The sequence below is a fragment of the Geospiza fortis genome, unplaced genomic scaffold, assembly GCF_000277835.1.
Source record: "Geospiza fortis unplaced genomic scaffold, GeoFor_1.0 scaffold188, whole genome shotgun sequence".
Taxonomy (NCBI): domain Eukaryota; kingdom Metazoa; phylum Chordata; class Aves; order Passeriformes; family Thraupidae; genus Geospiza; species Geospiza fortis.
This window is the reverse complement of record NW_005054337.1, coordinates 540,445-563,184: the sequence shown is the minus strand read 5'-3', so window position 1 is coordinate 563,184 and position 22,740 is coordinate 540,445. Positions and strand designations below refer to the sequence as shown.

The window sequence follows — 22,740 nt, the reverse complement described above, 5'->3', positions numbered from 1 at the left end:
CTGGGGGGCCTGGGGGCCCTGGTGGGCACAGAGCTGGGCACTGCAGGGAACAGAAACACTTTGGTTTAACAGGCACACAGCACACCCGGGGAGGCTGGCTTCATCCAGGAGGTGAAAAAGTCGTGTGGATTTTGGCTCTAAATTCACTAAATCTAATGGAATCACAGCACCATGGGTTGACCAACATTTCCCTGTGGAACAGGGTCCTAGAGGTCCACACAAAATAATGATTTATGAATGCTCTACTCCACTTTGAACATGGACTGGGAGCCTTTCTGAAGGCTGACAGTGTCCACAGCCCAAAATGCTGAAGAACCCAGTGAAGCTGGATCAGTTTCTTTAAATCATGAGGACCATAATTAATCCTCTGCATTAACTGACCCCTAATGATTTCCTTTAGCCAACTCCTTAAAAGAAACAAGGACAGGCATCAGAGTTAATTGAAGGGCACCAATAACAACCAATACCTATAAGCTGATATCTGCAGATATCCAGGGGTGGGAGAGCCCCTGGAGGGAACAGACCAGAACATGCATGGAAATTTAATGAGGAAAGGGCCATAGCCTTGAAACTTTACAATAGCTCTTAATTTGTTTTGTTGTTTGGTTTTTTTTTTCTTTTAATACAACTTCAGGCAGCACCTCTGTAGCAAAAATTTAATTTTCCAGTATATTCCACAGGGTAACTTAAATTAAACATGCAGAAATAGCACCATTTCCTATTAACTGCCGTGTGATGTGCCATCAGGCAGTCTAAACTGACTCGGAGCTTTTTTTGGGACATGCCAATTAGGAAACCAGAGAAGCTGTCACAACAACAGCTGTGAAATCTGCAAATGCCACTTCCATCATTCCTGGACCCAACACTCCTTTGGTTCCCCCAAGAGAAAGGGACCAGGGCTTTCTGCTGAGGAAGGAAGCCTAAAAAAATTCTGAATGTGTCCATGGAACCAGGGCCATCAGCCCTGGAAACAAACAGGGCTGCACACTCTGCCTTTCCTTGGCAGAGCAGGACTGGAAGCATGGAAAGCTGCTGTCTGTTACTAAATGCTGGACTTGTTTAGCACATGAAGAATGCATCCAAAACGTGCATTTTGGGAAGCAAAAATCGAGGGCAAAATCAAAGACTGGTTTGGGTTGGAAGGGACCTTAAAGCTCATCCCATTCCACCCCTCCCCTGGGCAGGGACACCTTCCGCTGTCCCAGGCTGCTCCAAGCCCTGTCCAGCCTGGCCTGGGACACTGCCAGGGATGGGGCAGCCACAGCTTCTGTGGGAAATCTGTTCCAGTGCACATCTGCCCCCCTGAATAAACATTTCAGTCCAGGAGACACATACCCCACTCTGATAAGGTGATTTAAACCCACTCCTGCAGGTCTGAGCACTGCATGTTAAATGGTCTGACACTCCCCCAGCTGTGCCAAACAAAAGTCACATCAGGGATTAAACCAAAGCAGATTTCCATGCTACATAAAGAAAAACTTACCTGGAGGTCTCCACCACCATCAGGAAGGGCACCTGGAAGACCCTGCAATTCAGGGAATGGTGGCTTTTAAACACAAGGCAAACACAATTTCTAGGACAATTTTTACAGACCCAGCTCAGCTGGATCAGCACAATGCAAACACAGACCCAAGAGCCCAAAATGCTGCCCTGAACCTGCAGAGTTCTGAGCTGCACCAGTCCCCAAAAGCAGACACAGCAGGGCTGAAACCATCCCTGGGGATGCCAGGGACGACTCTTGAGCCTGAGGTGAGGAAGGCAGCAATTAGAGAAGAGCAGATGAGCCTGGCTTCATCCTGGCCCTGGGAAAGACCCCTCAGTCCCACTGTCCCACACGGCAGAGAGGCCACAGCAAACCCAAAGCAGGGACTGTCACAGACATCTTTTATGAGAAATCCTTTCCTTAGGATTTTTCCTCCTGAGAAGCTGAGAGGCCTCAGGAACAAAATGTAAACAATGGTTATCTGTTGCTGTGGAATGCAACAGGTGCATCTGTGATTGGTCTCATGTGGTTGTTTCTAATTAATGGCCAATCACAGTGAGCTGGCTTGGACTCTCTGTCTGAGACACAAGCCTTTGTTATCATTCTTTCCTATTCTATTCTTAGCTAGCCTTCTGATGAAATCCTTTCTTCTATTCTTTTAGTATAGTTTTAATATAATATATATCATAAAATAACAAATCAAGCCTTCTGAAACATGGGGTCAGATCCTCGTCACTTCCCTCAACCTGAGACCCCTGTGAACACGGTCACACAGGGACTTGACTGCAAGTCCCCCTTGCTGGCCCTGCAAGCACAGATCCTGATCCAAGCAAGCACAAAAACCTTCCTGGAGAGAACAGCAAGCCCACCCCATGCCCTGTGTGCCATAAAGGGGGGGTTCATTGGGTGCCTCCTGACACAGAGCACAAATAACAAACAGGAGATCATCATCAGAACGCCCAAGGGCAGCCAGGGAAAAGTCCCTGCTCTGCTCAGGGCATGGTGTTAATGCCCTGCTGAATGCTCACAGCAGTGGCAACAAATAAAAAGTGTAGCAAGAAAAAAACTCCAGACTCCCCCCAAGAATTTTCTCACATTTATTTGCAAGTCTCAACTTACAGGAGGCCCAGGTGGTCCAGGAGGCCCTGGGAATCCTGGCAGACCAAAAGGTCCCTAAAAGGAGAGGAAAACAGTAAGAATTCCCTTTCAATGTAAATGCAAGGGGATGCGAGGGGTGGCTAGCAAAATATCACTTCAGAGAGAGGTAAGAGACAAAAATTAAACTCATTCTTCTGTGGTTGTGGCACATTCAGTAAATGAGGATTAAATGGTAGGAGAAACTCACAGAAGGGCCCCGAAATCCATGTCCCCCTGGGAGCCCACTGGGTCCTGGAGGCCCCTGTGGAACAGAGAGAGGAGCTTTAATGTCTGTGCTGACCTTGGCACCCCAAAGCCAGGGTGCCCAGCAGCTGGGATGCCTTGAGGGCTGCCTGGAACAGAGGCTGGACGGAGTTAAAGGAACAAAACTGGGATTTATTAAAAGGCCTTCAAAGGATGCACCTTGGGCAGCACAAGAGCCTGGCCATGGCTACACCCAAGGTGGACCCCAAGTCACAACTTCTCAGACTTTTATAAGTTTTGGTCCATTTCCATGTTGGGGTTAAATGTCCAATTCCAGCTCCAGGTGATGCAGTCCCACCCTCCCAGATTGCTCCCCTCAATTCCCTGTTGTTTGCCCTTTTTGGGGCTGGAGCTCCAGTGGTGTCCTTGGTTCTCAGGCTGGAAAAGGATTGTTTGGTCCAACTAAACTGTTAGGAGAACTTGCTGTCACTTCATATGAAGTTCAGAGCCCCATACTAATGCAGTACAGAATCAGGAAAACATGAAAACTCAAACTGAAGGCATCAGTTGGGCTGTCCCCATCTGCCCATTCCCCCCAAGGAGCTCCATCCTGACCAGCAGCTTCCCAAGGCACATCTTGCTTTTTACTCCAAAAATTCCCCTGGAATTCACTGCCAATCTGCATCCTTCAGGCACAGAGCAGCTCCCAGGAGCCCACCAAACAAAAGCTGCCCCAGGGTTGGTCACTCCCAATGCTTACAAGGTTGCTGTGCCTTGAGTTTATACCAGAGCCAGCTTCCCCAGGGTGGGGACAGGATAAAAACCACACAGGGTCCGTGATCTGCAGGACTCCTGGCACAGTAGAAGGACCTGAGCCCTGGGGTGGGTCTGCAACACTCAGGGTATCCAATAAAATCAGAATCTTAATTTATAATTTTTTTAAAAAAATGTATTCTTATTACTTACTGGAGGTCCTGGTAGTCCTTTGCCCTGAAAACAACATTTGAAACAGTAAAAGATCACTCAGAAAATGGGCACACAGGAAAAACACTGCTAATTTTTTTTTTGTTCTAAGTTTCCTTATCACTCCCTTGTCCCATTATAATGATTATCATTTGCAATCAGAGCAGAGTTTGGATGAATTCTTTTGCTGTCTCTAATAATTTGCATTCCCTTTGCATCTCTGTTACCTATGAGATGTCTATGAGAAAAGAGATGTGTGGGGGCACAAGGGTGGGACATGGAGAGGAAAACAACATTCCAGTTTATCTATTTCTCTTTTTTCTTTTCATTTTAATTTTGATTAGACATTGGGTAATGTCTTATAATTGTGATGGCATTTGATATGTCAATCTGTATCCCAAGCTGGTTTGCTTTTAGAGCACCTCAGAGAATAAAACCAGGTCTGTACATAATTAAACATTTCAAACAATATATTCACTCATTCAGGCTTTGATCCTTTTGTTTGGGATACAAAGCTTCCCACCCTCTCTTGGTGGTGGCTTTGGCACAATATTCCACATTTTCATCACACGAGCTGCTCTGGGAGGTACTCACAGCTGGTCCAGGTGGCCCAGCAGGTCCTAATGCACCCTGTGGGAATAAAACAGGATAAAAATCAGCAGGGATAGAAGAGAAACCTCCACATGGGGAGTCACCAAGGCCTGCTCTCCTTGGCTCCAATCTTTGCTTGGAAACTCCAGCAGTGTCTAGCAGAAGCAGGACACAACTGGAGATGCTCAGCTGAATTCACACACACAAGGACAAAAATTTATGGATAATTACTCTGGAATTCCCAGCTGGCCTCAGATGAACATCTAAAATATCCTCCATGAATATCTAAACGTTCATAACCTGAATTCTATCTACTTGAAATATTCTCATTCATAATACATTCATATTGTAGATCCAATTACTAAGTTTCCTAAAACTATTAACTAAATTTGGATTTGTTCTAGTGAATTTTATTAATCCATCTATTTTCCTTTCAAGCAAAGCCAAAGATTTGGCAGCTTCTGCTTCTTCCCTTGCTTCCTTGGCAACTCCCCCATCTCCTTTTCCCAGTTTGCATTCCCACTCTTAGGCTTGGCTGGATCTTGGTGAGCTCATGGCTTAGACTGGAATTAAGTCGCTCTTGAAGCTGTGAAGTTCCTGCTTGACTGAAGATAAGAACACAGAGAGACCTCCTTAACCCCTTGGCCGCATGGCAAAGCTGCCAGCAGGCTGTAACATTCATTATGGGTGATAATTCTGAAACAGCATCCCAGGATGGTTTGGGTTGGAAGGGACCTTAAACTCATCCTGTTCCACCCCTGCCATGGGCAGGGACAGCTCCCAGGGCACCAGGACAAAGCAGGGAGATCTCCTTGCACAGGGACAAAGCTTGGCCGAAGCCCAAAGCTCCTTCCCAAGCATCCCCAAAATGCTGCACAGAAACATCCTGAGGAGATTTCCTGAGCTGGAATTAAAGGGTGTCTGCCCCTGGGAGCAGGAGAACAAGAATGTCCCAGCACACACAGCTCCCCAGGGATGACACCTGCCCTCTGCTCCTGTTCTGTGGGCCTGAGACACAAACTTTAAAGAATTTAGGGATTTTTAGAGGAGCTGAGGTTTTAGTTAGAGATAGGCTTTATTGGAGTTAATAAAAATAAATGGGTAGGCCTTGATGAAGTTAAGAGTTAGTAATTAACTAATAATTGATTGCTTGTCAACAGAATGTTTGGTTAGCTGGGTTTATAATGAAGAATGTAGGAACTGATAAATAGCTTTTAGGAACATAAGACAATTGTGGCCTCCTCTGTTCTGAAACCAATTGAAGAGGGGGAATGGGAGTTCTACCAAGGGTTCATTTGTCATATTTGCATTGAAAATGAAGAAGAAGACTTCATTTACCTCCTCATTTTGGGACCCCTCCCCATGAAAGGGACCACGGACCCATTTCCAGGAACAAACCAGGCATGCCTAACAGCTTTTGAACTAATTACCATAGGAAGCAGGGAATGGGATGTACCAAAGTTATGAATATGTATTTGTATTTTGGGTATTCAATACTTGTATAGATAAAAAGCATCTGAAATCACCTGTAAATCAATACTTGTATCGATAAAAGGACTCTGTAATGACCTGTAAATTGCAGGGTGTATTTGGGAGTTATCCCACAATAAACACACACTTTCTAACTCTAAACTGTTAGAGAGTTTTTGCCCGTCACAGTTGGATATCGGTACTAGATCAATATCCATATTTTTTAACAAATCAGGCCAAAGGAGGTTAGAAATGTTTTCCCTTGTTAAGCCTAAGGAGAAAGACACAGAGGACCCAAGGCCTTGTTAAGAGTGGTCTTGTGAGCAGAGGACAGTAATGCAATAAAAATCAGCCATGCTGTGAATGTCAGCTCATTCATTTCTCCTGCTGCAGGTTACTCTGCTCTGCCCACAGTCACTTTTATCTGCAGGCTAAAAATCCTCACAACTGCTGCTGGCTGTAAGGTACCAGCTGGGATCTCCTCCTGCAAGGAAAACATTGGATTCCTGGCACCTCCCCACTTGCACCCAAATTCTGAAAGCAGCTGCATCGCCCCTTTCTGCTTTGTCCAACAGGCCAGAAAGATGGCAGAGCACCCAAAATGCCAAACTTTGGCCCTTTACTCTCTAATTCTGATATCTTGGAGGGTGTAAAGTGCAGAATGCAGCGGTGAACATTCCTGGTAAGGTAAGAGATTGTGAAATCCCTGAATGAGCTGATGCTACTGCCTTAAGGCAAAGGAGAGACTCTAATTTACATCTCAATTTTAATAACATTGTCTGACTCGACTCGTTCTCCTGGTAACAATGTTCTTTCTCTTTTGATTAGAAAACACTATCATCATAATTTTTCATTTTGTAGCAATTTACCCTGTGAATAGACAGCTATGGAGCATAGAAAACACTTGATTATTATGACATTCATAAATAGAAGTGAATAATTATGTTTTCCTTATTGCTTTCATTGGAAAGCAACAAACTTCAAAATGGCCTTTGAGAACTTTCCAATGAAGGACACCAGTATCGAACATGGAGATCAGGACCCAGCTAAAAATAAAGAGGTTTTAAAATTGAAAAAACAAGTAGACTTGATCTAATCAGTCTTTAAGAAGAAGCAGAAGAAAAGCTAATGGATGCTGAGAGCAGCAGGAGATATTTAAGATAAAAACTTTTTGGAAACGTTTGGCAATAAATCATTACTGAAAACTGGCTTCCATGAGCCCACTTCCCTATGCTAAACAGCTTTGCTCTTAGACACTCCAGTTGAAAAAATTAAGCTTATTTGGAAGAAATCAGAGTGTTAAGCATGAATTCAAACCCACAGCAATAAGTAAACAGCTTATTTCAGTGAGTCCTGCAAGACTGAGATATGTTCTACAAGACAGGGAGGAAAAAAAGCCAAGCTAACAATGCTGTCCATTTAGAGTGCTAAAGTTTTCAGAGGCCCTCTCTTTTCCCAGGTTTTTATCAGACCAATTAAAGCAATTTCCCAGATGGACCAGTGACCTTGAAAAGCTCCCATAAATGAGGAGGGGTCCCAGGTCTGCCCCATGCTGCCAGACTGAGTTACAAGAAAGGGGAGAGCCCAGCAAACCCGAGCGTGCAGCGAGGGCAGCTCTGCCTGTCTGGGGCAGCCAGAGAGGAATTCCTGTGCCCAAAAATCACCTGCTCAATTACCCTGCAAGGCAGGAGCTGTGTGCCAACGTGGGCACTGCCACCCAGCCCCAAACAGGGCTCAGAACTGCTCACAGCCTCCCACGGGTGCCCCTGAGCTCCCCTCCTTTAAAAATCAGGGATCTGTTCCCAGATGCTGCTGGGCTCTTGTCACAGAATGCCTGAGAGGGGCCAGGATCTCTGGGGAGAAAGATGGGCACAAGGGACACAAAAGGAGTGGGGTTTAGGGTGGAGGTGATGGACACAGGCTTGGAGCTGTGACCAGGATATTTGGGTCCTGCCACACAGACTTTGCCTGTCACATGGCAAAGGAAGAGGAGCATGCCACAAATACATGGTTGTACTGCTCACCCCCTTAAATAACTCACAGATTTTTTAGATTTGAGTAAGTCCTTGGGCCAGCAAGTGGATTATTGGGATTTACTGAACAGGTGACAGAAATCCAGCCCATCACTACAGCCCTAATTCCAAGAGGCCAGCAAGCCAGCTGTGGGCACAAGCCTTATATTGCCATCTGGGAGACAGGAGAACAGCCATGCTGGATCACAATCTGTGCTGAGAGGCTCATTAATGGTTATTCCTTAATGTCACAGGGAGGCCTGAGAGGGGAGATGACTGTGGATGATCTGAAGGACATCTGTATCATCTCTGGCTGCTGTTCCTCTGTCCCTGTGGTGCCCTTCAGCAGAGCTAGAATATGCAGAAAGCAGAAAAAACCTCTTATTTCTTGCTAGGCTGGCTGGGGAGCACTATGGCAACTAACAATGCAACCATATGGACAGTTCCAGAAATAATAAAAGGCAAAAGTTCAAACAATTGATACACAGTAACATTAATTATAAACAACACAGATCTACCAACTCAGACTGCAAATAAAGGCCAAAATAACTTCATTTTGATAAACTTCACAACTGAGTCTGTTAACTGCTTCAAGAAACTTTTTGGATACTTGAAATATCCCCAATACAGCCACCACTGAGGCAACCCAAGCAGGTTCAAAGCCATGTGAAAGAAAGATGGATTTCATGCTCGGCCTAATGAAAAGCCACCTGGGGCTGCATTTCAAGGATCCAAGTATTCTGCAAGGGTTTGCATCAGAATCAGCACTTGAATATCACCAATCTACTGCAGAATGTGAAAATCATCCCCACACTCAGTGACAATGAGCATTTAAAGGGACTTAGGATCTAGTGAGGTACTCACACGGTCTCCTGGAGGCCCATTTGGGCCAGGTGGGCCATCAGTTCCTGTTAAACCCTGTAAAAAAAACCCCAAAAGATCAACAGAGTGACATTCTGTCAGCAACACATCTCAAAATTGTTCTCTTATTCCTTAATTCAGCCTCGAATGTCTTCTCCTTCAATTTCTCCTGACACGCAAGACACGGATGTGGGTCCAGGACTCCCATTCCTTCTCCAGTAGGCACAGAGAAGGCTGATGAGAAACATCAGGAAAACTCTCCTGCCTGGCTGTAAGCTTTAAAAAACCTAAGAGAAGATGACAAAATACTCACATCCACTCCAGGAAGGCCAGGCAACCCAGCTTCACCTGCAGCTCCAGCCTTCCCTGGTGCACCTTTTGGCCCCTACATGAGGGAAACAGTCAATTACTGTAACAAAATAACAGGAGAAACACGGCAAGGATGCAAGGATGGAAGCTCATTTGTTGATGTGTTTATCTTACACCATGCAACATGGGAGAATCCCATGAAGAGAGGTGAATCTTGCTGTGAATTCATATCCAAATCCTAAATTCCAGTGCTTTGGCTCATTCCCACGTGCTCACAAGCTGCTCTTAGTAGGGGTAGGAAGGGATGCAGTAAGTGGCCAGAGCAAAGGGCTCTCCCTGGTACAGGTTTGAGCACCCCTGCCAGGCTGAGGGGCTGCAGCAGACTCAGAGCAGTGCCAAAAATGACCATGTAATGTGGCTTGGTGCCATGAGCACCTGTCCCCATACAGGTGATGCACAAGCTTTATCTCACTTATCTCATTCATTAATTCAACTTTCATTCTGCTTCACTGATAGCAATGAAGCAGGAGAACGTGTTTGCCCCCTGAGCATCCCCACTCCTGGGAATTCTGTGGCAGGTGAAGAGGAAAACGAGGCTCTAAGTGCCAGCTCGTGTGCTGTGTCCTCTTGAAAGGGTGGAAAAGTCAATACCAAGCAGGAAACACTTACTGGTGGGCCTGGCAAACCAGGAGGGCCTGGCTCTCCCTAGAGGAAAGAGAAAAAAGCGTTAGTGCTGAACCTTTGCTCACCTTTTCCAACAAGGGTGCTCCCAGCTGCACTCAAACCTCTCCTCGTGCCCCCTCCAAGATTTACCTGGCTCAGTCTCATGAGCTGATGCTCTGAACCCTGCTGCCCCCTAAGCCTGGGTAGCCTTGTCCATCACCTGCAGTAGCAGATTTGGGGAAATCCACATGCCCAGCCCCCCAGAGAGAACCGCTGCTCCTGAACATTGCCCCCAGCTCCTTCCAGACATGGTTAGAGTTTATTTGCACTTGGGATGGGCTGCAGGTGGGGCAGGGAGGAAGCTGGATGGGTGTCACAGCTTCCAAACATCTTCCTGGTGATACAGGGATCAATTCAGCTTTGCAGGGCACAGCATGGAGCCGTGGTACTGCCAGGAGCTGGGGATTACCACAAAGTGAAGAAGGAACAAACTGTCTGCAATGATTTCCTTCATGTGGCTAAACTTGGACAGGGAAAGCAAACAAGCACAGCCCCCAGCTGATTTCCACCTGATCCAATTGCACAATCTGCATTAAACACAATTTTCATACAATATTTCAAAAGCACTCTATTTTTTCTCTATTGTAATAAAAAGAAACTTTTAAGAACAGCATTAAAGGTGTTTGTGAGACAACACTTTGTGAGTCTTTAATCACTTCTTCCAGCTCAGCCAGTTGTAATGCCATTCATGAGAGTGTGTGGGGACTCCAGGCAAAAATTTGTATTTTATTGTTAGGCCCCAAAAGAAGCAAACTTGTGAAGAGCAGGAGTTTGACTGGAGCTTGGTTTCCAAGTCATCCCACAGAAAAACACTTTGTGTCCCTGTCCAGAGGGCACCCTGCCCTCCTGGCTTTAGGGTAAGTGCCCTGAATGTTCTGAGAGCTGCTGTGGGTGAGCAGAGGGGAAGGGGCAACCCTGGGAGGAGAAAATCTCCTTGGAAGAAGGGTGGTTATTAACAGAGCAAGGCTGGAAATAAAACAGCATCCCTCCCTCCATGGGGCTGCTCATGAGGAGGCAGGAGGTGAATGCAGAGCTGTGGGATTTACAGCATGTTTTATATTTACTGGGAGGGCTGGGGGCAAATCCCTCCAGCCTGGAGCTGCTCAGGATTTCAGTCCTGAACCACTGACTGACCAGAGGGGCCCTGAACAAAGGCATCTTTATGCTCTGACTTGCTGAAGCAACTCCTTCAGTGTCCTTTGCCCACAGCCTTTCCATAAATAGTTATCATAGCAGGCTGGGGAAGGTTGCCTGCCCAGGAAATGAAAGGAGCAGTTCTTTGGCAATGAAAAGGCAGGAAAGGGCTGCAGGGGTGGTTTGCTCCCTCCTCCAGCACCTGGGATTGCCAGCCCCTTGCATTTTTCCTTTCCTCTGTGGTGGGAATCTGCACAGGGAGGTCACAGCACCAGCAAAAAATGCTGGGGGACCATCTAAAACCTTGATCCTGCTGTGGTGGGCCCCTGCAGGACCCTGCAGGAGCACCAGAACTTCAGAGAGCTGAATCCAAAGCCTAATCAGGGTTTGCACCCCCAATGCCAGGTCACTGGGAATTAGAGCAAGGGCTGTCAGCAAAAGGAAATGCTCCCCTGGTGCCATGTGGAAGTTTAGTCTTTCTCAGCAAGGCAAGGCAGGAGACAGAAAGCAGAGGGGAAAAAAAAAAAAAAAAGCTTGATTTTTGAAAAGTGACAATTGCTTATGAGCAATTTAGGGAATTACATCTCCAGAAATAATTCACAGGAACTTGTCACTAATTCTTTCCATCAAAACATGCTGTTTCTAGTCTTGGGAGAGAGATTTTGCTTGTTACTGGGTATGAAACGAGAAGCTTGTTAAAGGCTTTAATTATAAAATATTTCAGAGGCACTTAATGTTGCAGCTGCCCCAGAAAGGCAGGGATGAAAGCTGGACCTTTGAGAAGCTGTGCTTGTGGAGTTCATCCAAGGAGATATCCTGAATAATGCAGCTGCATGCTCTGCACCTCTCAGTGCTCACAGCTGATGGCAGGAGACTGCTGAGCACCTCAGCAGCACTCACCCAGCTCAAAGACACCCACAGCACTTCCACACCACTTTGATCCAAAGTCGTCTGTCACACTGACCTGGCTGGAGTGCCTTACAGAGTTCAGGAATACAGTGCAGAAAATTTTCAATTGCAATTTAAGAAAAAAGTCTCAGCACCAAAAGAAAAATAATGGTTTCACTCTGCAGTGGCATCACTGACACTGCCACTCAAGATCCACATGACCCTCCCCATGCAGCACTAGGAAAATACAAAACAGCGCTGAATTTTATTTACCGTCATTTTTTGGAGTGTACTGACACAAAAAGGGCAGCTCATAAGCAGGGAGGCTGTGTGACTCTGCTCAAGACCAGCCACAGCCCAGCATCTCCTCCTGTGCAGCTCCTGAAAGGACTCCATGTCCTGCTGAGGAGCAGGAACCATCCTGGAGCCATCCCTGGACAGCCAGACCATCTCACCTGAACAGGGACCTGACATCCTCCATCCATATGAGAGATGGGCTTCCAGTTCAAATTAGAGATTATTTCTATGTAGCCAAAGCCCCAGGCTGAAGTTGGGACTGCAGGACTTTGCACCTTAAACACTTCACCCAGCCATTTGATTAATTAGGGCTAAGTTCTTCACATCAATTAGATGTTGTTATTTGAGCCTGTCCCACGAGGAGCCTTCCAAAGCTCTTAGCTGTGGATAAAGGGGTGAAGGTCCACATGACTGCCACCTCCCTGGGCTCCTGTTTCCAAGAGCAATCAGAAGCCATGCTGGTGCTGCTCCAGAGTTAAATATCCTGTAGAAAGCAGGAACTGAACAACTACGGGGTTTCTTTCCCATTTCCTCTCTGCAGAAGTTGAAACTTGAAGTCTGAAGTGTTTCATCTTTCCCAAACTCTTCTTTTTGCTTCCACAGTGGATCACAGCCAGCCTTTCCCAAAGTGTGCTGGCCACAGCAATGCCCTGCTGCAAAGGGGAACCAGTGTCCTTTGCCCTCTTCTGGGGTGGCCCCTGAAGCCCTTTGTGACACCACAAAGCACCACCAAAAAAGCACCACCAAAAAAGCACCACCAAAACCAGCTGGAAGCTGCTGAGGTGCCAGCTCTGAACATCTCTCTCTGAACCACAAAACCAGAGGGAGATCCCCAGGAACACAGACTCCTTTAGCCAAAAGGACACTCAGAGGGAGCAGCTGGAAATCAATGAGGTTCTCTCTTCAGCCCAGCCTGGCTCAGGGAGCTGCAGGGAAAGCTCCCCACTGCAGGCACAAACACTCCTTGTTCACCATGTACCAGGGAACTCACGCATTTATTTTTTTTTTACCTCCTTATTCAAAAGAAAATGACCTGCATGGAATGAATAGATTTTTTCAAGGTTGCTTAAGGGCCCAATTCCAATAAATGCACTTCAGATGAGCTTTAAAAACCCCTGCACTATTCCATAGGCAGCTCAGAGAGACAAGAGCTGCTCAAACTGGAAATCGAAGCAGGAACCCAGATTTTTGCATTTGATGTGGTCTTGCTGAAGGTCCATCTGATGCCCATTTTATCCACTGCCAACTACAGGACACAATTCAGTCCTTATCCAACAGATGCACAGAAGCAATATTTTTAATTTCTATAGAAACACCAATTAAAAGTAACAGAACAAGATTTTTTCCTCCATTAAGTCCTGGGTTATGTAGTCTTCTCCTAGGTGTAAGGAGCTGCCTGCTGAAACAAGGGCTCTTCGTTTTATTTGCCTTTTGGCCACTACAAACTCATGTCTGGCAACACAAGAGCCAGATCCTGACATATCCTGTGCCAAAGTGAGGGATAACCATGATGACAATATTGAAATAAAACTAATAAGAAAAAAGCAGCGTCCAGTGCTGCATACTTGAGTCTCTTGTAGCCTCTCTAGAGATGGAGATGGTCTGAAGCACCACATAAATCTGTGTTTGAACTGCTGAACGTGCCCTGACCCCACACACATCATACCTTTGCACAAAAAGAGAAATATTCCACTTTGCACACAGGGTCACAAACCCCTGAGCCCTCCCCGGGGACAGGGCATTGATCCTGCAAAGAGCCTGCTCAGCTGAACTGGCTGTTCAGCCTCCTGCAGAACAGGACAGGGATTTTCCAGGTCCATTCCCCAGGGATGCCCAGAGGATCTGCAGAGCAGGAGCAGCTTCCCTGCCCCAGCCCTGGCCCAGCCAGCCCTGCCCTGCCCCACTCACATCAATGCCGTCCTTGCCAGATGGTCCAGGGGGTCCTGGAGGTCCAGGAGGGCCTTGGGGTCCAATTCTTGGAAGGGACTGGGGAAAAGTGAGAGACAAGAGCTTGTTTTGCCATCAGAAGGAACACATCAGAAATTATTGGCAAAATCCTACAGCTTAACCCTAAATCTGCACCCCCTGCCAGCCTGGGTGGGCTCCAGAGCAGTGGAAGGCTCTTTGGAAAACCCTTTTGCCTGAGCACATCCCCAGCTCCTTTACTGGTGGTCTATGCTGGGAATGCAAACGGGTCACTGGGCAGCAAAGGGGTTTTGTTGTATAGGAAATTGTTCTGACTACAGGCACGTTTTGGGTTGGGCAGAGGAGGAAATGCAAAGCCCATGGAAAAGGTGCCGAGTGCTTGGCAGAAATAATGAATTTATAGATCCAGTTCGGTGGGGTGATGGCAAAGCCAGGCAGACACCAATGAAGACAGGAGGAGAAAGAAAAAGTCTCCTTTCTGAGCAGGGTGCCCCCTGAAAATCTGGGATTTTGGAAAGGTCTGAGGTGGGGGGAAGGAGGGAAAGGTCCAATAAATGACTTCTGTATGGAGAGGGCTCCAGAGAGCAACTTACTGTAGCTTCAGGGAACAAAGGTTTCATTGTAGAAGCAGCTCTGCTCACAGCAGAGTTCTGAATTCCCAAGCCAGGCTGCGAAAATTCCTCACAAACAATGAAAATCTCACTGAGGAGTCACTTCCCCAGACAATAATATTAACACCAGACAGGGAAGTTTAATACAGCTTCATGTCTCAAGAGCAAGGGTTAAACACACTGTAAGTGTAAAATTTGAAAATTGATTGAGGGAATGAATAAGAAATTCTGATTCAGATAAAGACCCAGATCAGATCAGTTTCGCTGGAGATCTGTTACTTCATTGAAAAAGCAAACTGTTTCTCTTGCATCAACAGATCTGCCCTCTCCAAGGCTTTCCCTCTCATAATTGCAGTCCTGAATGGGAAAACACCACTTCTACAGAAACAGAAAGCAGCAGTTTCTACACCTACCCATACAGGTACAAACCCAGGTGCACCTTTGGAATAAACCTCAGAATAATACCTGCCTATTGCCACGTTTCACCCCACAGGTACAACACACACTGTATTTTACCCTTACAGGTTTTCCCCTGAGCATGAGACACAAACAAGGTTTCTCACCTGAGCTGATGCTGTGGCCAAGAGCTGACACAGGGAGAGGAGCCCAAGAGCAGAGATTCCAGCCATGGTGCCCAGGCTCTGCCTCTCTCCCTTTCCTCCAGGCTGCCAAACCCTTTCTCCTCCGGGGTCCAGCAGATCCCTCCTCCTCCTCGGGGCTCTCAGCTTACAGAGCAGAGACTCCTCGCCTCCAGATAAACCTGTGGCTCCAGCTGGAGCAGCGAGAGGGGCTGAGCTTGGAGGAGAGGAGGTGGGAGAAGGAGGGGGAGCAGCAGAGCAGCTCATTCCTGCCCCAGCCTCCTGCTCCTGGAGCCTCTGGAAGGGCTGGGCTGGGAGAAGGGACACAGGAGCACAGCTGGGATTCTCCAGCTGCAAACACAAAGCTGCTCCTTAGGTCTCACCCAGGATATTTCCCAAAGCCCATCACCACCTCTGTGCTGGACAGGTAAAAAGGAACACAGGGTGAGTCTTTCAGTGCATTTTCCATTTTTCACCTAACTCCAGCATTAAGAAACATTAAGAAACCTGGGACAGTGCAGGATCCCACAGAGAAATGCACTTACTGCTTAGTGAGGCGCTTTGCTAGCACTGGAGGTTGTTCACATCTGGTTTCAGGTTTTTTTTTTTAGGTGATCTGAAAAGCACCGCTTCCTTGAGAAGTGATGAATGGTGGTCAGAAAACAGACAATCACAGACAGGTAACAGGAGGAAGGGAAAAGGAGGAACATTCTCAAACACACAAAGAAATATCTGAAATGCTGGGAGGAAGGAAAGAGGACAGTTCCCTGCTTGGTGATCCCAAATGGCAAGAGATTAATGAAGATGCATCTCCCGCAATGAGCTTCACAATTCCCTTTATTGATTACAGGCAATTTCAGCCAAAGCAGGGCTTGGATGTGGAGAGGAATGGTGGCCAGATTTCCCAGAGCTGAAATGACACAGCTCATCTGGTTAGGAACACAAGAGGAGATGTAGAAAGTGAAAGCTGAGGAACTGAAATACCTGATTTTAGCTTGGCATCTTTGCAACAGGAGGCCTGTAGGAGCACAGTGTTTGTTTGACCAGCTACCCCAGCAGCCAGTATTCCTAGAGCTTTGGCAGAAGGATAAAGAACTCAGATTTACCAGGTTCCCACAAGATTCTGTGGAATAGTTGGGGACAGAAAGGGAATGTGTGTCTCTAAGTCTTCTGATGGCTCCAGAGTAATTGGAATCCTTTATTAGACAGCCCAAACCCTGAAGAGGGAGAGCAGCTTTGCACAGCTTGTACCTCCTCCTCCACACTGAGGCCAGCTGGGGCAGGAGGGAAGGCAAAGGAGACCCCAATTCCTCAGCCACACCTTGTCCAGAGCAAGCCAGGGCTTGGGGGGCTGCAGCAGGTGGAGCCTGTCCACAACCAGCACTGGAAGGGCCTAGGAGTGTTCACCTTCAACACCATCCCCCAGACCAAAAGGATGTCCAGTAACCCTCCATCCCACACCCACAGGCAGCACAGCTGAGGGGACACAATGATTTAGAGGAAATTTTTAATTAATTACACAAAGACACCCCTGTTCTTGTGTCCTGAGGGGAAAAAAAAACCCCTGAACTGAAGCGCCCACAGCCAGGCTGGGCAGGAGCCCCAGGGGATGCTCCAAGCAGAGCCCAGGTTTGCTCTGCAGAGCACCACAGCACCTGTGGGACAAGAGCTGCAGAAGCAACACAAAACATTCAGAGACAAGCAGACACCCCACCCCTGGAAGTGTTCAAAGCCAGGCTGGATGGGGCTTTGAGCAACCTGGTCCAGTGCAAGGTGTACCTTGGCAGGGAGGATGGACCAAGATAAACTTTGAGGTCCCTTCCAACCCAAAGCATTCTGCAATTCTATGATTTCCGAGCACATCTTTAAACAAGCAGCATGGGGGGGGGCGGTCTTTTCCTCTAAAACATTCACTGGGCACATTTTAGAGGAGAACAAAGACTGGGCAGCACCTCCACAGGGAAGAAAGAAACAGCAGCTGTGTGCCATGGTGAGCCCAGCACAGCACCCTCTTGTTGGGGGGAACCAAGCAACAGCTCATTGCTCCAGGGGGGTGGGTAAATACATGGTCATATCCTACCCTCAAAGATGAAAAAATATAGAAGGAAACTGATATGCATTAAAGTCATGCTTTAATAGGGGAATTAACGTAACACATTCTGTGATACAGCTCTGAGTGCTGGCAAACACCTTGTGAACTCACCACACACACCTACAGCCAAAAGTAAACCTGGCAGGAGAGGGAAGGGGCTGGTTTGAGCACTCACTCCAGGCTGGGGATCAGAGTGAAATCCCATTAAACACAAAACCATAACAAGATATAGGATCTATGCCCCAACTGAGCACATATTCACAATGAAAATTTCATTAAATAAGAAAATTACTATAAATCTGTACAAAAGCCACAATTAACAATTCTTAGGAATCTGTTAGGAAAGAATTCTCACTCAACATCTTCAAGTATTTCCATCTGTAGTTAAGCGTATTCTTACTGGCTATTTACCTCCATCTGTTCTTAAGAAGAAAGAAGTATTTTAAAAACATTAAAGCCTTTTTCAGTACATGTGTGACCATGAACATCAGATGTTAAGCTTGCAGACTTTTATTCCCACACACATATGCAGCATGCTGGATCAGAACCTACAGGCTGGGAAGGCAAATCAGCCCTCAAATTCCTTGAAAGATAAAGCTTCTTAAGAGCTGTAGCAGAGAGGAAAAACATTGACATTGCACAAGCTGCTGCATCTGCTCTCTGGCCATCTCCTACACAAACCAAACAGCACCAAATAACCTCAAAACCAACCCAAAACAACCTGAGCAAACAGCAAGTCCAGACCTTCAGGCTGTTGGAAACAATTTCCTCTGCTTCATAAAACAGATTCTCTGTTGTAAATTTTTAGGAGTGAAGGTGCTAAACTGTTTTAATGCTCCTTCAGACCTGGTGGAGGATTGTGCAGTGTGGCAGAACAGCTGACAGGGAGGTCAGGAACAGAGGCAGGCAAAGAGCTGGCAAGGTCTGAAAGTAAATTCTTGAGGGCTGGAAATAAACGAACCAGACAAGCATAGCCTCTCCAATTAACGTTTCAATTAACTGCCCCACAAAGCCCAGTGGTTTCCAGACATGCTGCACTGGAACATGCCCCGGCTGTCTGACATTAAAGGCAAAGCAACCCTGCCCTAAGTAGGAAACAGGCTGGATCTGACACATCAAACCTCAGCCATGGGCCTGCAGAAAAGAGCCCCCCCAGGCCACTGCAAATTGCCAGCAAAGGCTGAAAAAATGTACTGGGAAATATCTGTGCTGCTTTGGCAACTGAGAAATGGGAGCCTCTGAAACAGTCATGGACAAAAAAATCTGTGGAAGACTATAAAGTGGTTGGAAAACACGGGGAAGAGCAGCTCTAAACAGTTTTATGCAAAACCTGGAGCTTTTTCTCTTAGAAACCAGCAGGCAATTTGTAGTCTTAACTCTTAACAAGAACTACAAAGCAACCTCTGTGGGGATAAAGAGAAATAGTTACTCAGCACTTTGCACCTCAAGAGAACAGAATCTCTACACAAAGGTTTATACTGGTCAGAGACACATTTTGCCTACAGATCTATCCCAGTCTAAAGCCAAACCTACTTTCCTTATAGGAGGAGAGGCAACTACATTGACATCATGTGAAATCCATATACTCATCTCTTTTAGAGAAACAGCACTTTTGCCAGGAAAAACCTCCTAGGAAGGTACAGCCTTTCACAATAACAAACAGAAGTCACATAGCAGTAGAAAGGCCTGGCAAATTGGGTCATGCTGTCTTACATTAAAAATCGTGTCTTTAATAAATAATTAGGTAATTCAAACAAGGAGATAGATCAGTTTTCCTCTTCTCTTTCAGTAGGGACATAACCAGAATCAAAGCAAAGTGCAAAAATCCCCATTGCTCCAAGATAGCCCTGAACATCAGATAAAACCCAGCAACAGGACACAGCCTGTCCATGAAGATGAGCAAATAAAGTTTTCCCCTTTAGGGTAACCAAGAGCTGGATCTCAGTGAGTTTACTAGAGATGATTAAAAAATCATGGAAGAGTGAAAGTGAGACAGGGGCCAGCTGGATCATCCCAAAGGAAGTTTATTCAGTTCTCCAAGCCACCAAAGCTGGCTCCCAGCACAGGGCAGTACCATCTCTGCTGGCTCAGGTGCTCGCTGTGCTGCTCTCACTCTGCTGCTGCTCCCTGCTCTCCACCAGGCTCTGCTCCATTCTCAGAGCCTTCATCTTTTTCTGGTGGGACCTCAGCACTGTTTTCTTCAGGACAAGTGCGTGTTATGCTCTGCTCATGACTCTCTGGAGCTTGTTTCTTGTCTGTGCCTTCTGCTTGCCCTTTTTCACCTGCCTTTTCCACCTTTTCCGGCTGTCCTACCCCATCGAGTTCACTTTTACTCCCCAGAAGTTTGCTGTTGCAGTGGTGCTGATCACCCCCTGCTGAGTTTTGATCTCCACTGGACTTCCAGCCATCCTTGATTGGAGCAGTACAGCCAGTCCTGGGGGGCCTGGAGGCAGCTGGGGGTCTCACAGCCCCACCATCTGCATCACCACCACCCCTCTTCTCACTTGGCACTTCCACAGCTGCATTTTCCTCACTGACACTTCCTTTTCCAGCCTCACCATTAGCAGCAGATGGATTTGCTTTGGCACCAAGGGCTGAGGGCCCCATGCTCAGGTTTATGGCCAAGTTCACTTGTTTGCCTCTGGATGTTTTTTTATCAACCTTTCTGCGTTTCACAGCCGCGTCCGCGGCCTCCGGCGCCCTCGACTCTTTGGTGCTTGAATCATCTTCCTTCAGAGCTTCCTGATCCTCTTCTGCCTGGGAGACTGGGTCTGAGCAGGGGATCTCTGCATCAATTGCACACTCTCCCAGATTATGGGAAATCTTTTCAATATCAGCAGAGTTTTTCAATGATCCATCGCCTTCAGCATCTGCCAAACCCACATTCAGTTTTCTCTTCTTGCTCTCCTTTGTGCAATCATTCTCTGCAGTACACTGCCCTTCCTCAGCTTCATTTTCTAAATCCTCTTCCTCCAGCTGGCCAAATGAAGCTTCTTTCTCCTCCTCATCATCTCCTCCCTTCAAAACACATTTGCTTATCTTCTCCTTTACACGTTCATCACTCATTTCAGGCTGCAACTCTGCAGCATCTCCAGCTTTCTGTTCCACCTCTGAACACTGGTTCTGATCCTTCTCCACAGGATCACATTCTTGACACTGAGCGTCCTGTTTATCCTCAGGCCTTTGGTGCAGCTGTGCCTTGGCAGAGCGGGGTCTGTACTTTTGGAGTTTGTCACGAGGCCCCCACACGAAGCTGCTCTGAGGTTTGAAGTGTTGCCAAGCGTAGTGGATGAGTTCCCTCCTCTTTTCTTTGCTTCTGACAGTGAACAGGAAGTAATCCAAGGCACTTCTCTTGACATTTGGTAATGTCTCCTCGACAAGAGTTTCTGTGAGGAAAAACTTCACCAAGTGCACTTGATAGTCTTCATACCCCATCTCCCCCAGGCACTTCAGGATGCGAGTAATCCTCAAATTGTTGTGGCTGAACCTGGAGGAAACAGATAAGCAAAGCTGTCAAGGGAAAGTCTTACAGGTCACTGTGAGCCTCTGGGACATCTGAAAAATGTTTTATCATTTACTGACTGTCAGCCATTAAAGACTGTTTGACAATGCAAATGGGAGCACAGATGGGCTTACTTTTAAGGCACTCACTGCTGCTGTTTGCCTTCAGTAGCTCCTTACTAACCCTCCCTGGGCTGATAGGATTCATCATCTCAGCTGCCTGGAAAGGTTTTGGCTTTCTGAATCAGCCACCAGTAGGTAAGAACTACCATGTTGGGGCAGATAAACAAGTCCTGGCCCTGACAGAGAGCCTGCAGCATTGAGAATACAGGCATGAAAGGACGCTGCCAAAACCTCTGGACTTAAGCTAGACACAGATGGTTTTTCCTTTTTTATTTTAATACTTGACAGACTTCAGGTTATTTTCTCTTTTGTGATTATGCTCACTCCTTTCAAGAGGTTAATATCACCAGGAAGGGTTGTTACTTACTCCACAAAACCTGCAATAATATAAAGCCATCCCATTTGCAGAGCACTTTTCACACAAGGACTCAAAGCATTTTACACACATTAAAGGTGCTTCATAAACAACCAGGGAACCATATGCAAAGGCTTCTATTTTCTAGCTTAACAGAATAAAAGTTAAAAATACTTTTACTAGATAACATTTATTAACAAAAGTCTCCAATCCTCAACAGCTGGGGATTTCCTAGGCTTAGACTTTGTTTTCCCCTTCAAAGAAGTGCCTGGCTGCAGTAAATGCTCAACAGCATCAACACAATCACCTGTTCAAGTTTTCAAATCGTTCACGCCAATTCTCTGCTCTCTCAAGTTCTCCAGTTTCTTCATTGACCAGGTTGATTCCATAAAATCCCAGCATGAGCTTGTAAGCACGTATAAACCTGTCCATGACTTCCTTGGACTTCCTAAAGGCCTGAAAACAAGACACAGCAACTAGAAAAAAAATGCAACTCCCTAATTACCTGCACCAGATTAAGTGGCACCTGAATTCTAAACAAGAGTTGACTGTATCACTAAGCATTTCACTGCTGACACAAGACAGGCAAATGCTTCACTGTGAGCTCTGTGCACACTAAAAACCCAAGGAAACAACACAAAAAAACCCACTAGACTTCAAAAATAAGGTATTTAGGGGAAATCCTAACACCCTTCAGATCTCAAAGAGAAAAGAGACAAAAGCTTAAAATAAATACCTGGATTTCTTGACAGGTGAGTGGTTTGGCACGCCAGTTCATCCCATGTTCACGTAAAGGGAACAGCCTGAAGAGAAAGGAATTTTCAGGTCAGATGAGCAAAGAGGACACCCAACCCAGGGTACCCAACTTGTTAAAACCCAAAAATATTCCAAAATTTGTGGTATCACAGGCAGCTCTTGGAGAACTCCCATCCTTAGGGACACAGAAGTCATTTTCTAGTAAACTCCTCCCATAAAAGTATTGTCTACACCAATAACAAAAAAAACTTTGCTTATGTGGATCTCTCTCTTTGCCTTAACTTTGTGCCCCAAGACCACAAATGACTGAGATCTATTGGCACAGCTGCACTAGAAACCTGTGTTTTCAGGAGTTCTAGTGCTTTGCTTCCTGAGGAGTGCATCTCAATTAACTGAAGTAATTCTGGGCCTTGTGTGAAGCTGAAATCAGGAACACAGATCCACCTGACACATAAAAGAGGCACAACTAGAGAGGCACTGTGTTCATGCAAACAATTTACCACTGTATGTAGGAATGGTTTTCTTCCAGTGTTTCATACTTGTCCCCCCAAGATGAGAGCAGAGTTTCAATATTCACACCTGCAAGGAAAAGGAAAAGGTCAGGCAAGAAGTGACACCAAATTAAAGTCAGCCAGTCAGTCACTCCACACAGCTCACTATCCTAACCCAGATATTTACACACAGGCATTAGCTCCTCCAAGACAACCAGCCAGAAAAATACCTTTG

At 46.4% G+C, this 22,740-nt stretch overlaps 2 protein-coding genes across 2 annotated transcripts in view; both read right to left on the bottom strand.

Annotated features, from left to right (window-relative positions):
* COL9A3 (collagen type IX alpha 3 chain) overlaps positions 1-15,404 on the bottom strand; it is a 35,008-nt gene extending 19,604 nt beyond the window's left edge. The window contains 11 exon segments of the mRNA XM_031057996.1: positions 2-40; positions 1,484-1,525; positions 2,603-2,656; positions 2,829-2,882; positions 3,791-3,814; positions 4,382-4,417; positions 8,725-8,778; positions 9,035-9,106; positions 9,700-9,735; positions 13,981-14,058; positions 15,173-15,404. Coding sequence (XP_030913856.1) covers positions 2-40; positions 1,484-1,525; positions 2,603-2,656; positions 2,829-2,882; positions 3,791-3,814; positions 4,382-4,417; positions 8,725-8,778; positions 9,035-9,106; positions 9,700-9,735; positions 13,981-14,058; positions 15,173-15,238 — 555 coding nt within the window. The 5' untranslated portion in view covers positions 15,239-15,404.
* Positions 15,405-17,302: 1,898 nt separating this feature from the next.
* OGFR (opioid growth factor receptor) overlaps positions 17,303-22,740 on the bottom strand; it is an 11,247-nt gene continuing 5,809 nt past the window's right edge. The window contains exons 7-10 of the mRNA XM_031058046.1: positions 22,515-22,593; positions 21,995-22,061; positions 21,566-21,714; positions 17,303-20,766 (exon numbers count right to left, since the gene is read on the bottom strand). Of these exons, the coding sequence (XP_030913906.1) occupies positions 19,389-20,766; positions 21,566-21,714; positions 21,995-22,061; positions 22,515-22,593 (1,673 nt within the window). The 3' untranslated portion in view covers positions 17,303-19,388. The remainder of the gene's footprint in view (positions 20,767-21,565; positions 21,715-21,994; positions 22,062-22,514; positions 22,594-22,740) is intronic.